The sequence below is a fragment of the Enoplosus armatus genome, chromosome 4, assembly GCF_043641665.1.
Source record: "Enoplosus armatus isolate fEnoArm2 chromosome 4, fEnoArm2.hap1, whole genome shotgun sequence".
Classification (NCBI taxonomy): domain Eukaryota; kingdom Metazoa; phylum Chordata; class Actinopteri; order Centrarchiformes; family Enoplosidae; genus Enoplosus; species Enoplosus armatus.
In genome coordinates this window covers 21172464-21191995 of record NC_092183.1, presented here as the reverse complement: position 1 = coordinate 21191995, position 19532 = coordinate 21172464, and the positions used below count along the sequence as shown (strand labels likewise).

Below are 19532 nucleotides of genomic sequence, written 5' to 3'. Positions count from 1 at the left end.
CATTTCTAATTGCTTTATTTCCAAATGTATTCTTTTTTTACATTTATTCTGAACTTTGTTGTGCAGCCCGTTCCTACTTGATCTATCATGTTCACACGTGACAGTAAAATGAATTTGCAACAAAAGCCGAGTCCAATAGTTGGAAAATCCATCATTTATTTCTGAATGAGTTATGAAATGTGTCATCGACCTGTTATGAATACGCAAAGAACTTAAAAACGGATCTGCTTTCAAAGCGACCAAAGCATCACATGGACCAGCTAGAAAAGGATACTGATCACAGACACGGAAAAAGATGTCAGGTGCAAAGAGCCTCTCGTGCTGAAGCTCATCTGGCCCTCAGCAGCAGATCCTCCTGTTACGTCACCGGGTTCAGTATTCAAATTCCTTTCTGATTAAACATACAAGCTCACTGACCGAATGTGATCAGAGGAGATCCGTCCAGTAGCCCGTCTTGAAGTTCTTGATTAGATCTGCCATGATCGATTCCCAGCCATGTGGAAAAACTGGGGGAAAATGCTGGATTTCCGCAAGTCATGAATTGCCTCCTGCCAGGGAGATGTAAATCAGTGTAGCGAGCTAAAATTGATGGAGCATCCTCTGGTTTTATTCTTGGCTCCAGAGATCACCCCTAATGCCCCAGCCGGTGCATGCAGACACTAAAAGATTGATTACAGGCAAAAATGAGAAGTGTGAAACAAATAAATTCAACATCAAAGCTATCAATCACATTGATCCCACACTGCTTTTTTTTTTTGTGGCTCTTAGTTTGTTACATAAACTGTAATTATGGACACAGCTGAATACGGGGCCTGTATCTGTTTTGATCCCCATTGGCAGTGCTTATGTTGAGTTAATTGAGCTCATATCCCTGGATACATGATGAGAGGCTGTAACATTAGCCGTCTCCTGCATGCAGCTCATTGGGATGCAAGGGCAGTGCTGGCAGAGTAAACTGCGCCTTGGCAGAGATGCTGAGCAGTGGTGGTGCTGCTGCAGGGACATGACAGCTACAGGCTTCCCGGCCATAAATCCCCCCACACTCCGCAGGGCACACAGCCACACCTGTGTATTAAGTTGAAAGACAGTTAAATTCAATTCTGCCCCGTCGTGCCATGTCAGTGGGTGAACTAGGTCGGGTGTAAGACATTTGTGCTGTTTCATCAACAGCCCGTTATTTATTCTAGGTGCTTTTTTTTTTTTTTTTCTCAGAGAGAGAGGGGGTTTGGGAGTCACTCAGTCTCCAGTGTGTGTGAACCCAATTATGCCACCTCCTTCACTTGTCCCACTCAAAATCAAAGCAGTTTGCTCAAAGCCACATCCTAAGCTTTTCTAACTGTGTCAGTCACGGGGTAAAGCATGTAATATCCTGAATAGAGTGTGATGAATGATCAGCTTTTCTCTCTGTTTTTAAAAAAAAAAAAAAAAAAAAAAAAAAAAAATCAATCACTGACTAATTCATGGAGAGCACTTAATTGTTCATGGCGCCTGTTGATATCAACCACTTGCTGCTGTGTGTGAGGACAGGAGGTAAATAGCTTCATTCAGCAGCTTGCTCCCCTCATTCTGTTTCCCAGCTCAGTGTGATATGACTTTGATTGTCTACTTGCAATTTACCCAGCAACTGCCAGCTCTCTGTCTTCGCCACATCTCATACAGACCTTTTCTTAGATCTCAATGGATTGCCTAGCAACCTTTCTCCTCAGTACAAATACCAATCTGGGCAACGAGCAGCGCATGGTGACCATAATCATTATCATGCAAGGGAGACTAACCAGAAATGTTACCTTACACCTTAAGAAACGCTATAGTTATAGAAATACACAGCGAGGAATTAAACATTTAATGGAAACATTAATAGTTGATGCAGGTGTATTTGCATGCCCCATGATACCTTACGTGAATGATGGAAGTGACTTCTGGCTAATCCTTTCACTGAGCCACCGTCTGTAGAGTTAGCGGCGTGCTACAGGTGGCCTCCCTTTTGCGTTTAGTAGAAATCCTTGACACAAGCCGACCCACTCGCCTTTTATCGACACTGCAGCTAAATGTGGAACAAGATTAACGACATCTATGGGGCTTGATGGAGAATCTCCACACTACATAGCATGTACTGCAACTCTAATCCTGAAACGAGCATGTGTCTGGTGAAGTGAGTTGCATTCAGCCTTTAATACAAACCACACAGCCCAGTGCCAGCTTAACTATGGCTCTGTTTACCATAATTGATTTGCATTTTCAACGCTGAATGTGGAACTGAGGGAGATGGATTCTGAAACTATTTAAATAGCAGCAATTGACAATGCATTATCCTGGCTTTCAGGTCTCAGCATCGAGAGCAGAGACGGTGGCTGAAACAGCTGCGGCTACAGCCCCAGATTTTTAAACTTCATTTCATTGTTTACTGACATTTTTTTTGAAAGGCAGCCACGCATTTCCTTTTCACCGCTGCTACCGAATGTGCTTTCACTCAAGCATCATCCTGCATTAACCCTGTTTTTTTTTTTAGTGCGTCAACATGTCTTTTCCCAATTGTGTATTGTTGAAGCCCCGTTCTGTACAGGAAATCTGAGGAATCAAGGAAAAGCCTGTGTTGCATATTGGATTTAGATATTAAACCTTCATCCAATAATGCTGACATCCTCTTGTGAATTGCTTATTATTATTTCAAGTGATGAAGATGTATTTTTTTTTATTAGGATTTTGTTTCTGCATAACCAGATGACAATGGGAAAGGGACTGTACGAAAATGATTAGGAGGGGAGAGGGGTTTAGAAAAGGGGGAAGAGTGCTGTCATTTTTTATCTTGGTTGAAGGTAGGGCAGGGGAGAATCTTGAATCTTTTTCTCATCCTAAATGTATACTTTATTTCAGCCTTCCCGTGCGATATAATTGCTAGTTAGATAAATTATTGCATGAAAAAGACAGCTTTCACTTGTGCCATGGCTCTTAAAGGAGCACTTAATGTCTACATTGGGGGTCCACATTAGAAGTTCCATTAAGGTATTAAGGTTTAAATTTGGGTACATGATTAAACACATTTGATTAATTTAGCACTGTTATTTTGTCGTGCTGTGGGGAGGGTGGAAGAAGAGGGCTCAAAGAAAACGTAAGCAACCCTGTGGAGGTTTGCTTGCTTTTTACAAAGTGAAACATAAGGTTCAGCCCGCTCACCACCCAATCACTTTTGTACAGTCCCTAAACAATGAGACTGCTGAGCAGATTACTGGGTTAAACGGGGATAGATGTCCTTTCCTACCAGGTTGCTAAACAATGGCCTACTGTGAGATAGTTTTAATTTTTAAAATGGAGGATTATGTTGTTGAATATGAATGTAGGAGTCATTTTTCACTTCAAAATGATCCCTGATTAAAGCAACAAAACGAGAAAGACAGAGGTATGAGTCATTGGGAGGATTAAAAAGTGGCTACCTTTGACCCTGAAATGTATCAGGAATGTAGTCGATTGCCTTGTGACTCAAGAGACACTTTAAAAATAAACTAGCAGCACACCATGCACAGTGCCATAGTGGGCTTGTGAGATGGTAAAGGTAATCTCAAAGTGTGGGCATAGCAGCGGTGTAACTCCCCGGGGAAATCAAGAGCTTTCACAGCTGCCCTGCCTGCAAGCAGTTGCAACACAACTCTGAAATGACAGGGCAACGTGCAAAGCGGACGAAGACCGACAGAAAGTTGAGCTTGACCTTAAATCGACATACTTCAAATACACCATAAACTCGTGGGTGAGACAAAGGCGCATGTTTCCAGATAAATACGCCGCTGCCTGAAGTGCAGCCGAACATGAAAGCGCGCGCACCTTTCACCCTGCAAGTTTGAGATGTGTGAGACATCTGTTAGAGTTTTAAAAGGTAACTATTCCCACTTGTTTTGTGTTATGCCAACCGCTCTGCATCATGAGAGGAATATAGGTTAGACTATGCCAAGAGCAAAAACATCTGGCTCGATTTTATTGGATTTGAGATCATTTAAGTAAACAAGTGTACAGAGTTACTGTATTTGAATCGCATAGGTGTTTGGAAAGAAGCGCAAGAAGTACGTATAATGAAAAGCTATCATGCCCTTCTTACACTTCCTACTACACTTTCTACCCTTTAGTTTATCGTGCTTTTATGAGTCTTGTAAATGTAGAGAGCTCTCTCGATGACATCCTGAATCCCACAGAAATAAGATCTCTGGATGAAATCAATGGAACAGAATGAGGGATGAGAGGATTTTAAGCCCACATAATATAAAGTGTTACATTGTCGGGCTTACTTTGACAGCTCCAAAGAGGGAGAAAATAGCTTGTGTCTGCTTTCCAAGAAAGTGCCAACAGATTGTCAGGAAGACCAATATGTTGTTCAAATAGATAAAATGTCAAGTGAATAACAAACCGAAAAACATCTCTTGCCATTACCATGACACTTTTCGTTTCTGAAAATTAAGCCTGCGATACAATTGGATATAAATAACAGTCAGTCAGCCCCCATGAGGAGCACAGAGCTTGTTGTTCCTTCACTGTGCAGGCTCGGACATGATTTCCCCCACTGACCCTCAAACATGGGTGTGCATGCACAAAACTGTTAGCAGTTGTGTATTTTCTTGTCAGTAGATTCTTTATTATAGGTTGAATCATTTCAAGGCTTCAGATGACAGCAAGCTTTTCCCCATAATCCCGTAAAATCATCGAGCAAACCTCCCGGTTTAAGCAAACCCCAGCATGAAAAATATCTTGCACCTCTGTTGTGTTTCTATGAGTCACGCAGTTGATTTAAGACGTGCTGTGGGTGATGATTATTCTCCTAGTTTGCAGGTAAAGTTGTAGAGGCAGAACTGCTCCAGAAGTTGTTATCGACTGAAGTACCGTGAGTCATCAGCCTGTTAGTGTAAATGCATGTGAACACATACGTCTGTTGCATCTGCCGCTCCTCCCTGTCCTGATTCTCTCACTAAAGGCTCTTCTGAACAGTTGAAGTGAGTGCAGTATATGCAATCTATCAGTGTCGTTAAATTGTTTCGTGTGCGCGGCTACAGAGCAGTAAATCCTCCAGCAGCGTGAATCTGTCATGTGTCAGAATGTGTTGTCATAAGCAGATACTGTATATCTTCCGCATTGCCTTTTTTTTTTCTCTCTCTCTCTTTTCCTTTCACAGAGGAACACCAGGCGGAGCGTTTATAAAATGTCTGTTATTGAGGAATCACTGAACATGTGACATACAAGTGTGCAGTTGTACACAATCAACTCGTCATTAATTTGTGATCATGATGTCATTGACTGATTTTATACAATCAGCTTTTAAATATTCAGATTACAGATTACTGGATGACTGGAGACGGACACAGTTTTGATAATGATCTTGAAATATCTATATCATGAATATTGTACATCTCTGGACACATTATGCCCCCTCCCCATCCCCCAAAAACAAGGAAATACAAGGAAAATAACATTTCTATAAAAAACATAAAAAGCAAATAACAATAAATATATCATTTTCTATAGACTATTTAATCTGTTATGTCAAAGCATTTTGTTTGATTATCAAAGCTCTCTGTACTGCAGTTTACAATGATACAGAGGACAATTTACCACATTCATAGCCATTTTTGACTCAATGGTTCCTTGATCTCAGACAGCGACACACAAAATAAGCTTCTTATTTCCCGCTGGTGACTATTGTCCCAGATGAAATGACAACTGTTGCTGGCTAGCTAATTATGAGAGCAAAATGAAATGTTTGCTCCATGAATTGGTTCAAAAAGGTCTCTGGCTGACTTCTTTTAAAAATGAGAAATATCTTGAATATGAAGTTGATGTCTACATAGCCTAGGCTACATGATATCATGTCAAAAGACTGAGGCAGAAGCTGATAATGAATGGAAACGGAAATAAAGAAAGCATTGTTCTTGTATTGCACTGTAGAGCTAGTTAGTCCTGGTCTCTGGTCCACTAGGTATTAGGTATTAAGTATGATGAGAGTCTGATTTTTCCTTTTCTTACGTAACCCTGTTTGACTACTTGCTAGCTTGCTGACACACGTAGACAACCGAGACAGAGGTTAGATTTCTGCTTCATTGTTTGTATTTTTGAACAATATGTTTCAATTTTAACGTTACAAAAGAAAAGGACTTCCAGATGAGGGCTAAACGGCGTGCTTGCTGAACTAAACGCTCCTTGGCCAAGAAAATAACGCTGGGTTACTACTGTAGGTGGTAAGCTCGTTAGCCGGGCTTGCTAACGTTTGCGGCTTACATTAGAGCAGACAAACACACAGTTTAATCCTGTTCTTATACTTTTGCTCTGGTGTTTATGGTTTTGGAAAGACTCAATAAAAAGACCCCCCAATCTCTTCAGTCTTACGTTAGTCAATGCAACGTCGGGACAAAGCTTGAAAGGCCTGCTGCGCATATTTATGGCGGCTAAACTATGATTGGACAATTGCGGTTCAGGGGACTGGTTTAACGGTCAGTTCCCTGCTGACAAATGTTCCCAATTATATCACATTTAGCTTTCACTATTTTCGTGGCACACTATTTGTGTGTGAAGAACATGGAGCTGCTGTCTATTAATATCCAGGACCTTAATTGGGTATTGTTTTGTGCACAAGTTCTGCTTTCCTGGAAGCAACATGAAAGTCCATGAAGCCGAGTCGAGTCGAGAGAGTCGAGCTTACTGTATTACTGAAGATAGCGGTCACACACAGTCACAGGAGGAGAAAAAAAGCAAGTGAAAGTTACCATCGGGGTCTTGATCACCAAGGCCAAAAAACAGACACATATCATTATTAATCTTGCCTTCAGCGCTGTGCTCTTCGGTCTCCACCAGCTGTCTAAATACAGTAGCCAGTCGTTTGGGTTGATACTGCTGATCTTGATGAACGACACTGTTGCTGGCCACACCACAGTTTATTTACTATATATTATAATGTAACACCTTGTAAAAAGCACACACATGTAGATATATGAGTGCACAATCAGATAACTTGTTGAAGAACACATTTTTTTTTGAAAAAACAAAAATCCGTTAACCACGAGAGTGATTTAAATGGATGATGAAAAGTAAATATCTGAACTTCCCAGTGGACCGAGATCTGCACTTGCTGTTTGTTTTTCATCTGTTTATTTCTCAGCTCCATTCAATTAATTATTATGTGATAAACATCACAAATCATTCAGGAAATCAAAAGTCACCGTGTAAATTATACTCACTGCTGGCAAGATGTAGGCTGTACATTTTTATATGACAATTACTGTCCGTTATATTCTGACTTATTTCTCTCATCTTGGGTAATTTCATTTGGGTGGCTCATTTTTGGAGATTAAAAACGCAACAGGGACTTCAGTCATAGAGAGACCTCTGACTGACAGCGTGATCAGGAAAAGCGGCAGAGAACCTTTTAGCTTGGCTGATCTTTCATTTGTTCTGCTACTCAGTTGCTTATCATGCTGTTTCCCTGCTCTGTTTATGGCGCTTTGCATTTGATTACTTTACCTGACGCAGCAGAGAGGTACCCAGATGAGGAGCAGTCGAGGAAATGTGTGCGATAAGACTAACAAATCATTAAATTATTATCCTTAATACTCCTCAAGAGGCAGAGCAGAACGTGTAAAGTCATGCTGCTGTTCAGCCTCCTTTGCTAATTGAGGACACTGAGGGTCAGGTAGGCCAGAAGCTCACTAATCAATACCGCTGCAACCCCTTTATTTCCACTGAGAAATATTTTCATTTTCATTACCCTGGGTCCGGGATGCTCTGCAGTAGATTAATTGTCTCCTTTGCTTCTATACCAGTCCCAGTTCCCTCCCACACAGCCTTGCGTTTCATCTGAGTGCTCCACTGATTCTGTGCAGGAGACATACAGTAGTTTGGACACAGAGCCCCACAGTGAGCACAGCTCACTGGTGGAGGGAGTGGGTCTGGGGGCAAGGCCGCACAGGCTCGAAGGGGAGGGCGGCCATTAGGCCTGGGTGGTGCTTGGCTGGCCTAGGACCTCCCAGCGCCCGAGTTGGGGGCTCCATGCCCACGTTGAGGTGCAGCGACAGGTGGGCATGGCAGTAATCCAGAACCGACTGCTCACACCTGTACAACGTCAGAGCACTCAGCTGCCGCGGAATCTAGACAGAAACAGAAAAGGGAAAGGAGAGAAGAAAGAGACCCACGCGTAAACCTTCTAAATCAGCCAAAAAAAGCCTCCGTTTCAACATTTTATCCGCTCTCAGAATATTTGGAAGTGGCTTAATTTACTTCATGCAGTCGTGGCACAGTGCTGTCATTAATGCAGCCTTGGCCGCTGATACAGTGCACGCCCCAAGACCTGAAATCTGTGGTGCTCAAACACCCACTTTCAGCTGGAGTGATTTATATGCAAGATGAAAGCCTTAAGCAAGAGTGCACACATATTTTCTGCCCTCTTTTAAATGGAGTCAAGGCTCCATTTAGAAGAGAGTGCTTATTACATTACAAGCACTTTGCTGATTCAAAGACCGCTCTTAGTTTTACGTGCTAGTCTGGTCTGAATTATGTCAATTAAACGGGATAAAGCTGCATCATGGCCCGTGTGATATTGATATTAATATCCTAATGTCTATTAATGCTTTCACACAAAATATGGATGCACTCATGCGTGTTGAAATGCACAAAGCAGCATTACACAGTGTGTAGGAACATTCATATGTGTCAGATGATGCAGAACACATGCAGCACTTGAATGCACTATGGTCAAACTCACCTCCACATGGAAACATATATCCTGCATTTTTCCTTTAACTTGAACATTATTCTAAGCCATGAATTATTCCCACTTTCACACGTGCCACATTCAACTTGCAGTGCAGAATGAATGAACAACTGTGTACCAATTCAACTGTGAAACCCAGCACAAGCAACCGTATTCAACGCGCTTGCTTGAAAAATCACAGATCACCGTACTATAGCTGTGGCCAGAACATCTATTGTAAAATATGTTGTCTTGGATTATTTTACTGGATCACAAAAGGATTTACTTAAAGCTGATTTGGCTTTTAGATTAGGTTTCCTCTGTGTCTGGTTAGGTCGAGTTTCACAGCGCCGCCACCATTCAGACCCTCACATTTAAAATCCCAGCTTTCAAAAGGTTGTGTTTTCCTTTCCTCTGTTTACTCTCCGCTTTAATAGGAAGATTAGTTGAAAACACTCTATTGTCTAATTCAACAGCTGAACTTTGCACACTACTTCAGAGGACTTCATAAAAAATTCATGAACAACAATGCTCCGAATGCAAAATGAGGTAAGTATAGGGGGGGTTGTCTCTGTACAAATTGTCAAGGGGAAAGGCTTCATTGTGGACTTGTTTTCTCCAATTATTCCAATAGAAAAAGTCAAACAAGTAAGTGGTGAAGTCAATATAGATTTGGTCGGTTGGCTGGTTGAACCAATGCCCCCCCCCCCCCCCCTCTCTCGCAGTAGTCGACAGAGCACTTGCAACCTTTGTCTCTCCAACATCTCTTGCCTCCTCCGTTTAACTTCCACGCTGCCAGTTTATCTCAGCTGGAATCCAAAGGTGCCATAAAGTAAACTGAGCTGCAGTTACTGAGACAATAAAAGGCTTTTTTTTTTGCCTTCCCTCTACATATCTGTGAATACACAAATAAATACACCTTTCAGAAAGGTGTAGTGCTATTATTATATAGGTCACCTCACTATAAACAGTATGAACAGTCCAGACAGCACAAAAAGACGTTATGAGGCATCATATAGCCTTTGGTTTGGACTGAAAAGGCGTTTTGGGGTTTCTGAAGGATTTGTGTCGTTCAAAATAATGTAAAATAGTTCAAAACTGCAAAGCAAAGCTCTGAGAGTTACTGCCTGTTTGTTGTGTCAGGTTATTTCTGCTGTTTTTTCAAACATAAAGTACATTCTGCTTACCATCACTGTGCAGATTGATTTGAAGCTTCTCAAAGACCCTGACACAAGCAGCTCCTCATATTTTTATCATGTTCATCTCGCTTCAAAGGCTTCAACGTCAAGGTTTTTGTCTCTGTTTGGAATCTGGAACCTTTTTAGACTCGAAGAAGTAAAAAAAAAAAATACTTGATACACATTAAATATCACATTTACCATTGACACGGCAGAGGTACCAAATGGTGCCAATGTCAAACTCCTTTTTCCGCTCATCCAGGAGGTGTCGTGTGATGCAACATGTGTGATAATGCCTCGGCTTGGACTTTGTGCTGTAACATTGTGACATCTCTCAGCAAGAAGTGGATGCATTTCCATCTCATTTCCAAAAAATCATGGACGTAGATTTGTATGCCACCAGTCAAAAAGCACATTCACTAGTAAAGATACACATGTGCACACGAATAAACGCCAAGTTTGGTGGTAAAGTTTGTTAAAAAACAACCACATTGTATCAACAACCCGTTTCTGTGTTTTTATTGCCTCCCCCTAAAACACTTGAAGTCAGTTGCTGCCTTTTCCAGCACTTTGCTTGAACTGTTACCTACTGTAGCTTACATAAAGTGCACTTTCAGTCCGAGGTTCACTAAGTTACACTCAGATTTCTTATTCACATGGAGCCGCTTGCCATGAAATAAACTATAATTTCTATTTCACGGGTGCTTTAATTTTTAGTACGAGCTTTCCCCCGTATTTTTGTCATTGACAGCCAAGGGGGGTATATGTGCAAGTCTTAAATGTTGTAAAGTACAACTGAAACAGAAACACCAGATCAGCCCTCTAAGACCACACGTAACAAGTACTGTACAATTCATTATATGAATTCATTGCAGTTGGTGTTTCGCAGACACTACAGAGGTAAAGAGAGACAGAAACATCACTGAATTCCTAACTCTTTGACACTCGTCACTGGGATTTCACACTTACAGTATGAATCGCTCTAATGACCTTTTTTTGAATGTCTTCTGGTCTACTGTATATTTTGGCACGGTCTCCTTTATACTATGAAACAAGACTAAGCGGACGTTCAGACCAAAAACAGCCCTGAGTTTAAAACAACGCAAGGGGCTGCGTTGGTGTTGTGACACCAGTGAGGCAATGAAACACAGTTTGACTAAGATCTGTGAATTTGAAGGCTTACCGGACACCAAAACCCTGCACAGGGGTTTTGTAATCATAAAAGTTACCATGACGGCAATTATTTTATCTTTCATTGTGATAATCGCAAAGTAAACATCAGAAATACGCACTTAATGTTACAAAGTAATCTACAAGGGTTGTATTTATGTGATTGGCCACCGCAGCGATTTGCTGGGACGGTGTTTTTTTAGCTGGAACCCTCTGCATTGACACCCTGCTGCTTTGCTGAACTGGCGTCAATCAAAAGAATGAAGGGGCTGCGTTTTTTTCTGTCTCAGGTTAAGAGTCTACAGTTGTGCTAGCAGCTCTGTGAGGGCGTATTTAGTGTATATACATGCTGATGTTTGCCATGTTCACCATCTTAGTTTAACGTGTTAGCGTATACAGTAACATTTGCTAATGCACGAAATACAATTAAGCTGACGGGAGCGTCATCAGTTCTGCAGGTAGTTAGTCATAAACCAAAGTATTGGACGAATAAAAAAATTTGACCTGATGAAGGAAATCTGGACCAAAGCGATGAACCGACAAACAGTATTTCCATCCATAGAGCCAGCCTGCATGGCTAAAAGGCTAATAAGATGTCTAAAAATTGATAAGGACTGAAGCCGCACAGATACTGCTGACTATTGTGCCTGCGATGCTATACCCTATTTGTACTTTCTATTTGGGATAGTAAGTTGGTAAGCTGTCTGGCGACCAAAAGGCCACATTTTTAATTCCTACAACATCCTAATCTAGTCTTTCAATTAGCCAACTGGTTATTGTGCATTTTTTGTGAAAGTTATCAAACAGCTTTTCTAACTCAGTGTCAGTCTGGAGCGTCCACTAATTACCAAAATGCAAAATGTCAAAACAAAGTCAATTAACTTAAAATCAGCTCTCTTCATAAGTGTAATGCAGTCTTGGCGCAGTTGAGAGTCATTCAATTAGAATAAATGTTTTATATTTTGACAGTACATCTCACAGGTCAACAAAACACTGTATTGCATTTTAAACACGCTCCGTTCACACTGAGCAGATGCAGCCTTTCCCCAATTCCTCATGAGTGAGATGGAAGTTTACATATCTGCATTTCTGAGGCACTAAACTAAAACAGGATCAGTTTCATGTCTTAGCGCGGATGAAAAGAATAAAAGCCTTTTTGGCCAACCAAGCAGAGTGAGCATTCAGGTTTAATCAGGAATATTGGGGAAACGCTGGCTGTTATGGTTGCAGCTCTTAGAGAGGTGAGTCATTGGCTAGCAAAGCTTGGACAGCTGCCAACGGAGCCGCTTAGGGCTGAACGCCGCATACAGTTGGATTTTGCCCGAGGCATGATCACCATCTTTCCTCAACTTTAATGGCTCAGGAAGTCTGTTCCAATCTGGTTGGGAGGAACACAACCGGTTCAATATAAAATGAATCCAAATCTCTTGATTACAATAGCTTTCTAAGAATAGCCTTGTTTCCTCTTGACAAGTGTAAGTCGTTATTCAGTGAGTCACTGGCTACTGGCCAAGGTAATAAAGTGGGCATCTGGCATCAGCCCGATCTTGTCTTCACTTTATGTTAACTGTTTAAACTATAGCTCAACCTGTTTACCCTGAAGTCAATTTAAAGAAAAGAGAATTCACTGACTGTCCTGTACAAAGGCTGCTACCTGCGGAAACTACACCGCTATTTCTATTTTATATTGTGTAATACATTTATACCTGAGGTTAACACATCCCATTTCAATTTTATGATACCCTTCTTTTTGTATCTTCCTCTCAGCTAGAACGACTCATTGTTTATCACTGGGAAAAAAATCTAGTTTAAAGTGTTACTTATCTTCTCAGTTAGTCTGGGAATTGTTTTAGGCCTCAAGTGGGAACAGCTATTAGCATGAACAATAGCACTCTTTTTTTTCATTTCTTAAGTTACTTCGTTTTATTTCAGTTTAGTTGTTTTGGTGTTGACAACACATAAAGTGATAAAAAAAAAATTCATTTATTTAAAAACATGAATGAAAAAAACATTAATACATGGGCAGAATTTGCCCCAAAAGACAAGCTGGGGAAAACAAATTAAAGTAGGCCTGATGCAGAGACAGAAATCAGAGGCCAAGTGAGAGTGTGGTTTTCATACACGTTTGAGTCTGCCCTCAGCAAAACATAAGCACTGAAATCCTCACCCAGGCAATATGACGAATTATTCACTACCAGTTCTAGTGGCCATTTCTGCCCAAGACTGCAGTGTGTAGTACAAACGTTCCTGTGTAGCTCACACCAAGTCATGTTGTAATGTGAACATTGTCTGGCGGTTCTGACGTGTTAATAAAAAAAGTAGATCAATGTAAAAAAAAAATAAAAAAATAGTTTCCAAAACATTTTGGAAAATACTCTTATTTACTTTCTTTCTAAGAGTTAGACGAGAAGATTTGATACTACTCTCACGTCTGTACGGTAAATACAGCTGTTGCCGGCTAGCTCGCTTCGTATTTAGCTTAGCACAGAGACTGGAAACGGGGAAACCTTTCAATGAGCTGTTTCCACACTTTGGTTTTTGGACAGTTGTTTGTTGTCAATCTTCTCGTTTAACCCTCAGCCAAGAGATTACTTGGAAGAGGGGACTCTATGAGACGCCATAGTGTCAGAAACTTCCCATGTTACATAAAACTACCTCTCTGGCAAATTCAGTGTTTTATAACAAAAGGCAGAGTTCTTCAATAAAGCACTCCACTGACCCACTCTAAAGCACTTTACCACGGATGAAGAAGAGGACAATGATATAAACTCTTGTGACACAGCACACAGCAATTAATTCTAACTCCCGAGCTATTAGCTCTGGATTGCTAATAAAAACATTCACATAGGTGGTCCCCTATTGCACTGCTCTGAATGTAGGTCAAGCTGCTGCTAAATGATTCCCAATTAGTTGATAGGCAGCTGCACCATGCCAGCATGCCTCAGACTGGCACGGGAGGCATGAGCTCTCATTGGCATATTAACAACATCCTCCGCCTCCTAAGCTGTGCTGCTGCTCTCTGTCAGCTGGATAATTCACTCAGTGGTCAACACTGCGGCGAGAGAGCACAGACAAGCCTCTATTATCATCGCTGTCTATTAGGCTACACACTCATGGGTGCTGAATGGCATGCTAATGGCCACAAGACCGCCTTCCCTGATTGTTGCTTGGCGTGGATACATTGAAAAATTATTTTAGGAGCGACACAAACATGAAGCCAGTGACAAGTGGTCAGCAAACTTAATTAAGCGGGGCGTACTGTACTGCAGGCGGAATTCATATTCAGATGTAGTGTTGTGTACATGTTCATTATCATGAATGTTACAAAATAAAAAAAAAAGCTCTTTCACAATAAAACATAATAGTTAATAAATCATACAACAAAATATCACAGACAGCAGACCAGTAGCATCCAAAGGTTTTAGCAAAAAAAAAAGAAGCTGACATCAGTCTGAAAGGAAACCGAAAGTTGTACATTGTAATACAGCATGTGCAAAGATCATCTTTTGCTGACTTTAATATTCACCATGTAATTACATTTCTATTTGAAAAGCGATTCGCATTTGTCAAAATAACCATAATCCTTCAGATGTGGGGATTTATCTTCTCCTAATGCTGCTCATCCCATTTTCTGCTCATCAATGTTGGCAACGCATGCTGAGATTTACTGTTATTTACTGGATGGACAATTTATGAGTCACTAAAGAGTCTTTTCTGATGTATGTAGATATAAGTAACCTGAATATGGATGCCAAGAAATATAGATGCATAGATTAATCCTTATTCAACGGGAGGCAAAACAGTAAGATGTGTGCTACAGTGTTTGGTTTATTCTCCCTCGCTGACTGTTTTTCTCTCTCTTTACACTCCCACTCACATTCCTGAGTGCACACACACACACACACACATGCAGTTTGTGATGATGCTGCTTGTCAAAACAGCCATTAAATGCCTCAATCCTGAAAACAAACAAAAAAAAAAAAATGTCGCTTTTAAGGTCACAATTGTTTACTCAAACTGTGATTGTATCATAATGTATTATTCTTTCATATTTATTTTAAGCTTCATAGTTAATTTATGTGACAAACTTCGCACTCATAAGGTAGAGCTAAACGCTGCTTTCATTCAGTGACATGCATTGTGCTAAGGACTAAATATTGCCGTCCTTGAAGAAAAATAGATCAACAGCAAAGTCCTTCGGTCAGAGACCTAAAGTAATCCAATTTGGCAGAATACCAGATGCTCTACTGACATGCCCACAGTGCACAACATGTAACATGAAATTAAAATTGTATCTAAATTTAATGACGTGTACTGCTACATGCTGGTATTATTTCATTTTGTCTCTGGTTGCATGGGTTATATAATATAATTATGTGTTTTCCAACAAATATCTTTGACCAGTTCTCTTCCAAACATTACAGGCCAAACATTACCACAATTTTTAGTGCTATCCTCTGTTAACCCTCAGTAAATGTCACAGCTGGTCTGGCTGAACAAACTCCTGACTGTCGACCCAACAGTCAGCCATGGCCTTCCTCTGGGGCAGCTGAAATAAACTAAGCTGCTATAATCAATATTTTTATATTTACATGACTACTTGTATGCAAAAGGTGTCACTCTAATGAACCCGTAGATGATTGTTACCCAATTCTGCAGTTCCCTTCAGCTCCACAGAGTTATTCATCAACTTTGAATTCATTGTTTTTGTTTTCTGGCCTGCAGCCTTTTACGTTTGGTTCACACTTTTTCACTGCAAAAAAAAAAAAAAACCCAACTCACTGTACGCTACCTTCTCATCACCATCTCATCAAGTTAGCAACTAGCTGGTGGACATAGTGGAGCATTTAGCAGCTAAAGAGCCAGCCGCTGTCCCCAAGTGGCCAAAAAATCAGTTATTGTAGGTTTAATATAAATAGTTATGTAGGTATCTTCTTAACCCCCTCATTGCTTTTCTGGGTCACAGATGGATGGTGTCACGCCTTCCATGCACTGGAAACAAAGCAACCACTGATAATAGACAATATCGTACATGTAAGGTATTTCTTAGACTTATTTTACACTTTCTCATCACAAGAAAATAGGTTTGCCAAAAGACACATAGTCAGTTACACTAAAGGAAAGATTTAAAGGAATTCAATGCACCAGTTTGCAGCTATTTCAGTCTCTAATGGGTCTCTGGAGTCTATCAGCCTTGCTTTGTCCAGATGAGATACAGAGCTAATGTTGCAAATCACAGATAATTTAGCACTGTAAGTTCAAAAAACGATATGAAAGACTAGACCGACAGACAGTGTGTTTAATGGATATGGTAATAATGCAATCACCTTGGTTCAGATTGAATGCTCATTGATTGTGCGGATGACTGCTTCAGAAAAGTTGGGCAATATTTTGTTTGATAGGAAGATTTTACAGACACCGTGTCTAGAGCTGGAGTTTACCCCTCCCTTATTTGAAACATCTTAAATCTGTGTGAATATGCTGACATGCAGGGACTCCCGGACATCAGATATGGTAATTTGCCCACAGCTTATTTGGATAGTCCAATTAAGTGATCATATTTGTTAGGAACAAGTCTGCCGAGTTCAGCCAGAACTAAACTATGTGGGGAAAAAAAGGATAAGTGAAAGTTTTGGGGCTAGGGGTTAATTTGGGGATTACAGTTAAATTTAAAAATAGGGAGAGACCAGGGGTTGGGGTTTGGGATTAAAAATCAGGTTGGGATAAACATAAACTCAGTTTTGGGGGCCACATCAGTCTGAGTCAAGAGAGGCCGATGTCATAATCCTCCCGTCGGCTTTTTCACTATTATACTCTGCTCCCCTCCACTCTTCTTCCCAGTCTCTGTTGCCATTGTCGGTGAGACACAGCAACATGCAGTCAAGCTAACAAGCTATCTGCTAATTAAGGAAAAACTCTGACAAGTACCTGAACTGTGCATAAGGCAGGTAATTAGTCATGTGCAAACTGTTCCTCAGTTATATTTCCCCTCCAGTGCTACATTTAGAGAACGAGCACTGCGCAAAAAGTTCTCCATTTGGAGAAGTTCAAATTCAAATTTGTTTTACTTATGCCAGAAGTCAGTCTGTGATTGGGGGAATCCTTTTAGTTATGGGAGCCATAAAGTCCAAATTCAAATCCAATGGGAGAATAGGGGTAGGGTTGTGGAGGGAAATCACAGTTGAGTGTCAGGTTGACGTCTGTCAGTCAATGAGTTCCCAAACATACTTAACCCTCATCAAATGCACACATTAGAACTAGTTAAACCTGCATTAACTGATTTCTTTGGCCACTTGGAGGCACAGGAAACAAGCTGAAAACACAAATTAACATCGTCTCATAAAGTCGATATGGCTAGCTTGTTAACAGTTGTTTTTACACATCCAGCAGATGTGGAGCAACATCAGCATTTACTTGGAGTCCGGTTTCTGTCCATATCAGACACAACGTATTACTCAAATACAGGGAATTTCTATAATTGTATTCTTTCTATATCTTTAACGATGTACTGAAAAAGCTGACTTTCTGAAGCATGAAAGAACTGATGTAATACCTTTAACTTTAATCCAGTCATGCAACCGGCTGAGAGCTCAGAATTGAGGCAACATGAGAACTACTTTGGCTACTGATGTGTAACTGAACAGTGTTGCTGATGACTTTTCATTTAATTTTCATTACTGCCATCCCTGTCACATTTGTTTCTGATACGTTCCTAACCCTTTCTAACGACTCAGGTTGAACCGGCGCTACAGCGGTCAGAGCAAAGCAACAAATGCAACAGAAGGAAAAAGAATGTATGCATTTTGCATTTCCGAGGAGTTGACAGATTACGTTCATACACATGTGCTAAACCATTGCATGTAAATGTCACAGTGTAGGACCCAGAATGCCGTTGTGCCATTTCTCCATCCACAGCAGAACAGGCTTTTCACTCCTGTCCAGTTTCCATGGTGATAACTCTAAAGAATGGGCTGTATGTCTAACTCTTAATGCTGTGGAAGACTGCGTGTGCGTATGCCACATGATATTTTATGTGCTCTGTCATTACGTGACTATCCCCTTTAGTTTCTACTCTGATATTAAATCTTTAAGGATATTGACCAGAAATCACATAGAAACAGGCACAAGCACACACAAGCAGATTTGATCACTCTCCTCGTGATTGGTTGAAGAGCCAACATTTCCTGATTGAAATATTCAAGACAATGAACTGCAGGAAAAAAAAAACCCAGATCTGGTTTATCCCTATTCTGTTTGCTTCCGTCAAAAGAGGCCAAGAGGACGGCCATCTGCTTAAGTGCTACAGTCTCAAACTGCCTCTGAACTTAAAGAGACTTGTCTAATATCAATGTGGCTGAAAATGTGAGGCGACAAGAGATGAACTGCAGCCAGCTGTTGGCCTCCCGTGATATTTCCACAGAGGAACGATCTGCGCTAGGAGGATTGGGTGGATATTAAGGGCCAAGGCCCGGCACAGATTCATCTGCTGTGATGAGATCTGAATATTGCAGAAGGATAATATACCAAATGGCGTGAGGCCAGTGCTGCGATACAATAGCTGCTGCATGGAGCCATACATTATCTTGTCATTCTTCTCCCGATCAAACAAAGGAAGTGGTGTTGATGAAACTGTGTCGCTCCGCTTTAAGTAGTCTCAAACTGTCATCACCATGGAACTGATCTGCAAGATTTATAGTTTTTGTTTTAATTTGGCATCATTGGTGGTGCTCATGCCAGTTTCCCACAGGCCTGGTATACAGAAGGACACTTTAACCACGCTGTCCTTGCTTGCAGTTGCACCCCTAGTGCAGCGGATAACTGTGCTTCACCATCGCATGACGTCTCCGATCTCCACTGTACCAAACCGTTTTCACCTGCTCAGCGTGTGAGGTCATGCAATGGGCGAGAGAGAAAACACCGTTTTTGAGCTTTGAGTAGGTTGTACATAATTTCAACGCAAAAAAATATTCATTGCATGAAATTTCTTTTAAATTTCAAAATCTAGGTGAGACAGATTTGCTTCCATGGTTTTAATGTAGTAAATAAAATCACAAAGACAATAAATTACAAAGACCACACATAATCCATCCAGACTGTGAGGCTGTGTGGCAAAAAAAACACACCAATTTTAAGACTGCTGGAATATTATAAGCATTATGATCCTCCACAGGTCTAAAGGACCATGCTACTGACAGCGCTATGATAAAACTATGTTATTATTTCTCCTTGCCTTGGTACATGACTGTCAAAAATAATAAAATACATGCTAGTCAAGCACCAACTTGAGTCACGAAACAAGCAAAACACCCCCACGGGCCTGTGCGCAGGTGAACTGAACGGCGCTGCCTATATTTACGCCACCGTACTCTATTGTTGATGCAACCTGAACATTTTGTGCTGCTGCTGCTGCTGCTCTCCATGCCTTAAAAGCTTTCACCAGTGGCAAGCACCTGAAAGGCTTTTATTGT

The 19532-nt window shown here is 40.9% G+C and overlaps 1 protein-coding gene across 1 annotated transcript in view; it reads right to left on the bottom strand.

Moving 5' to 3' along the window:
- Nucleotides 1–7895: 7895 nt before the first annotated feature.
- Nucleotides 7896–19532, bottom strand: part of LOC139284230 (leucine-rich repeat transmembrane neuronal protein 4) — a 35655-nt gene continuing 24018 nt past the window's right edge. The window contains exon 3 of the mRNA XM_070904433.1: nt 7896–8114. Within this exon, the coding sequence (XP_070760534.1) occupies nt 7896–8114 (219 nt within the window). The remainder of the gene's footprint in view (nt 8115–19532) is intronic.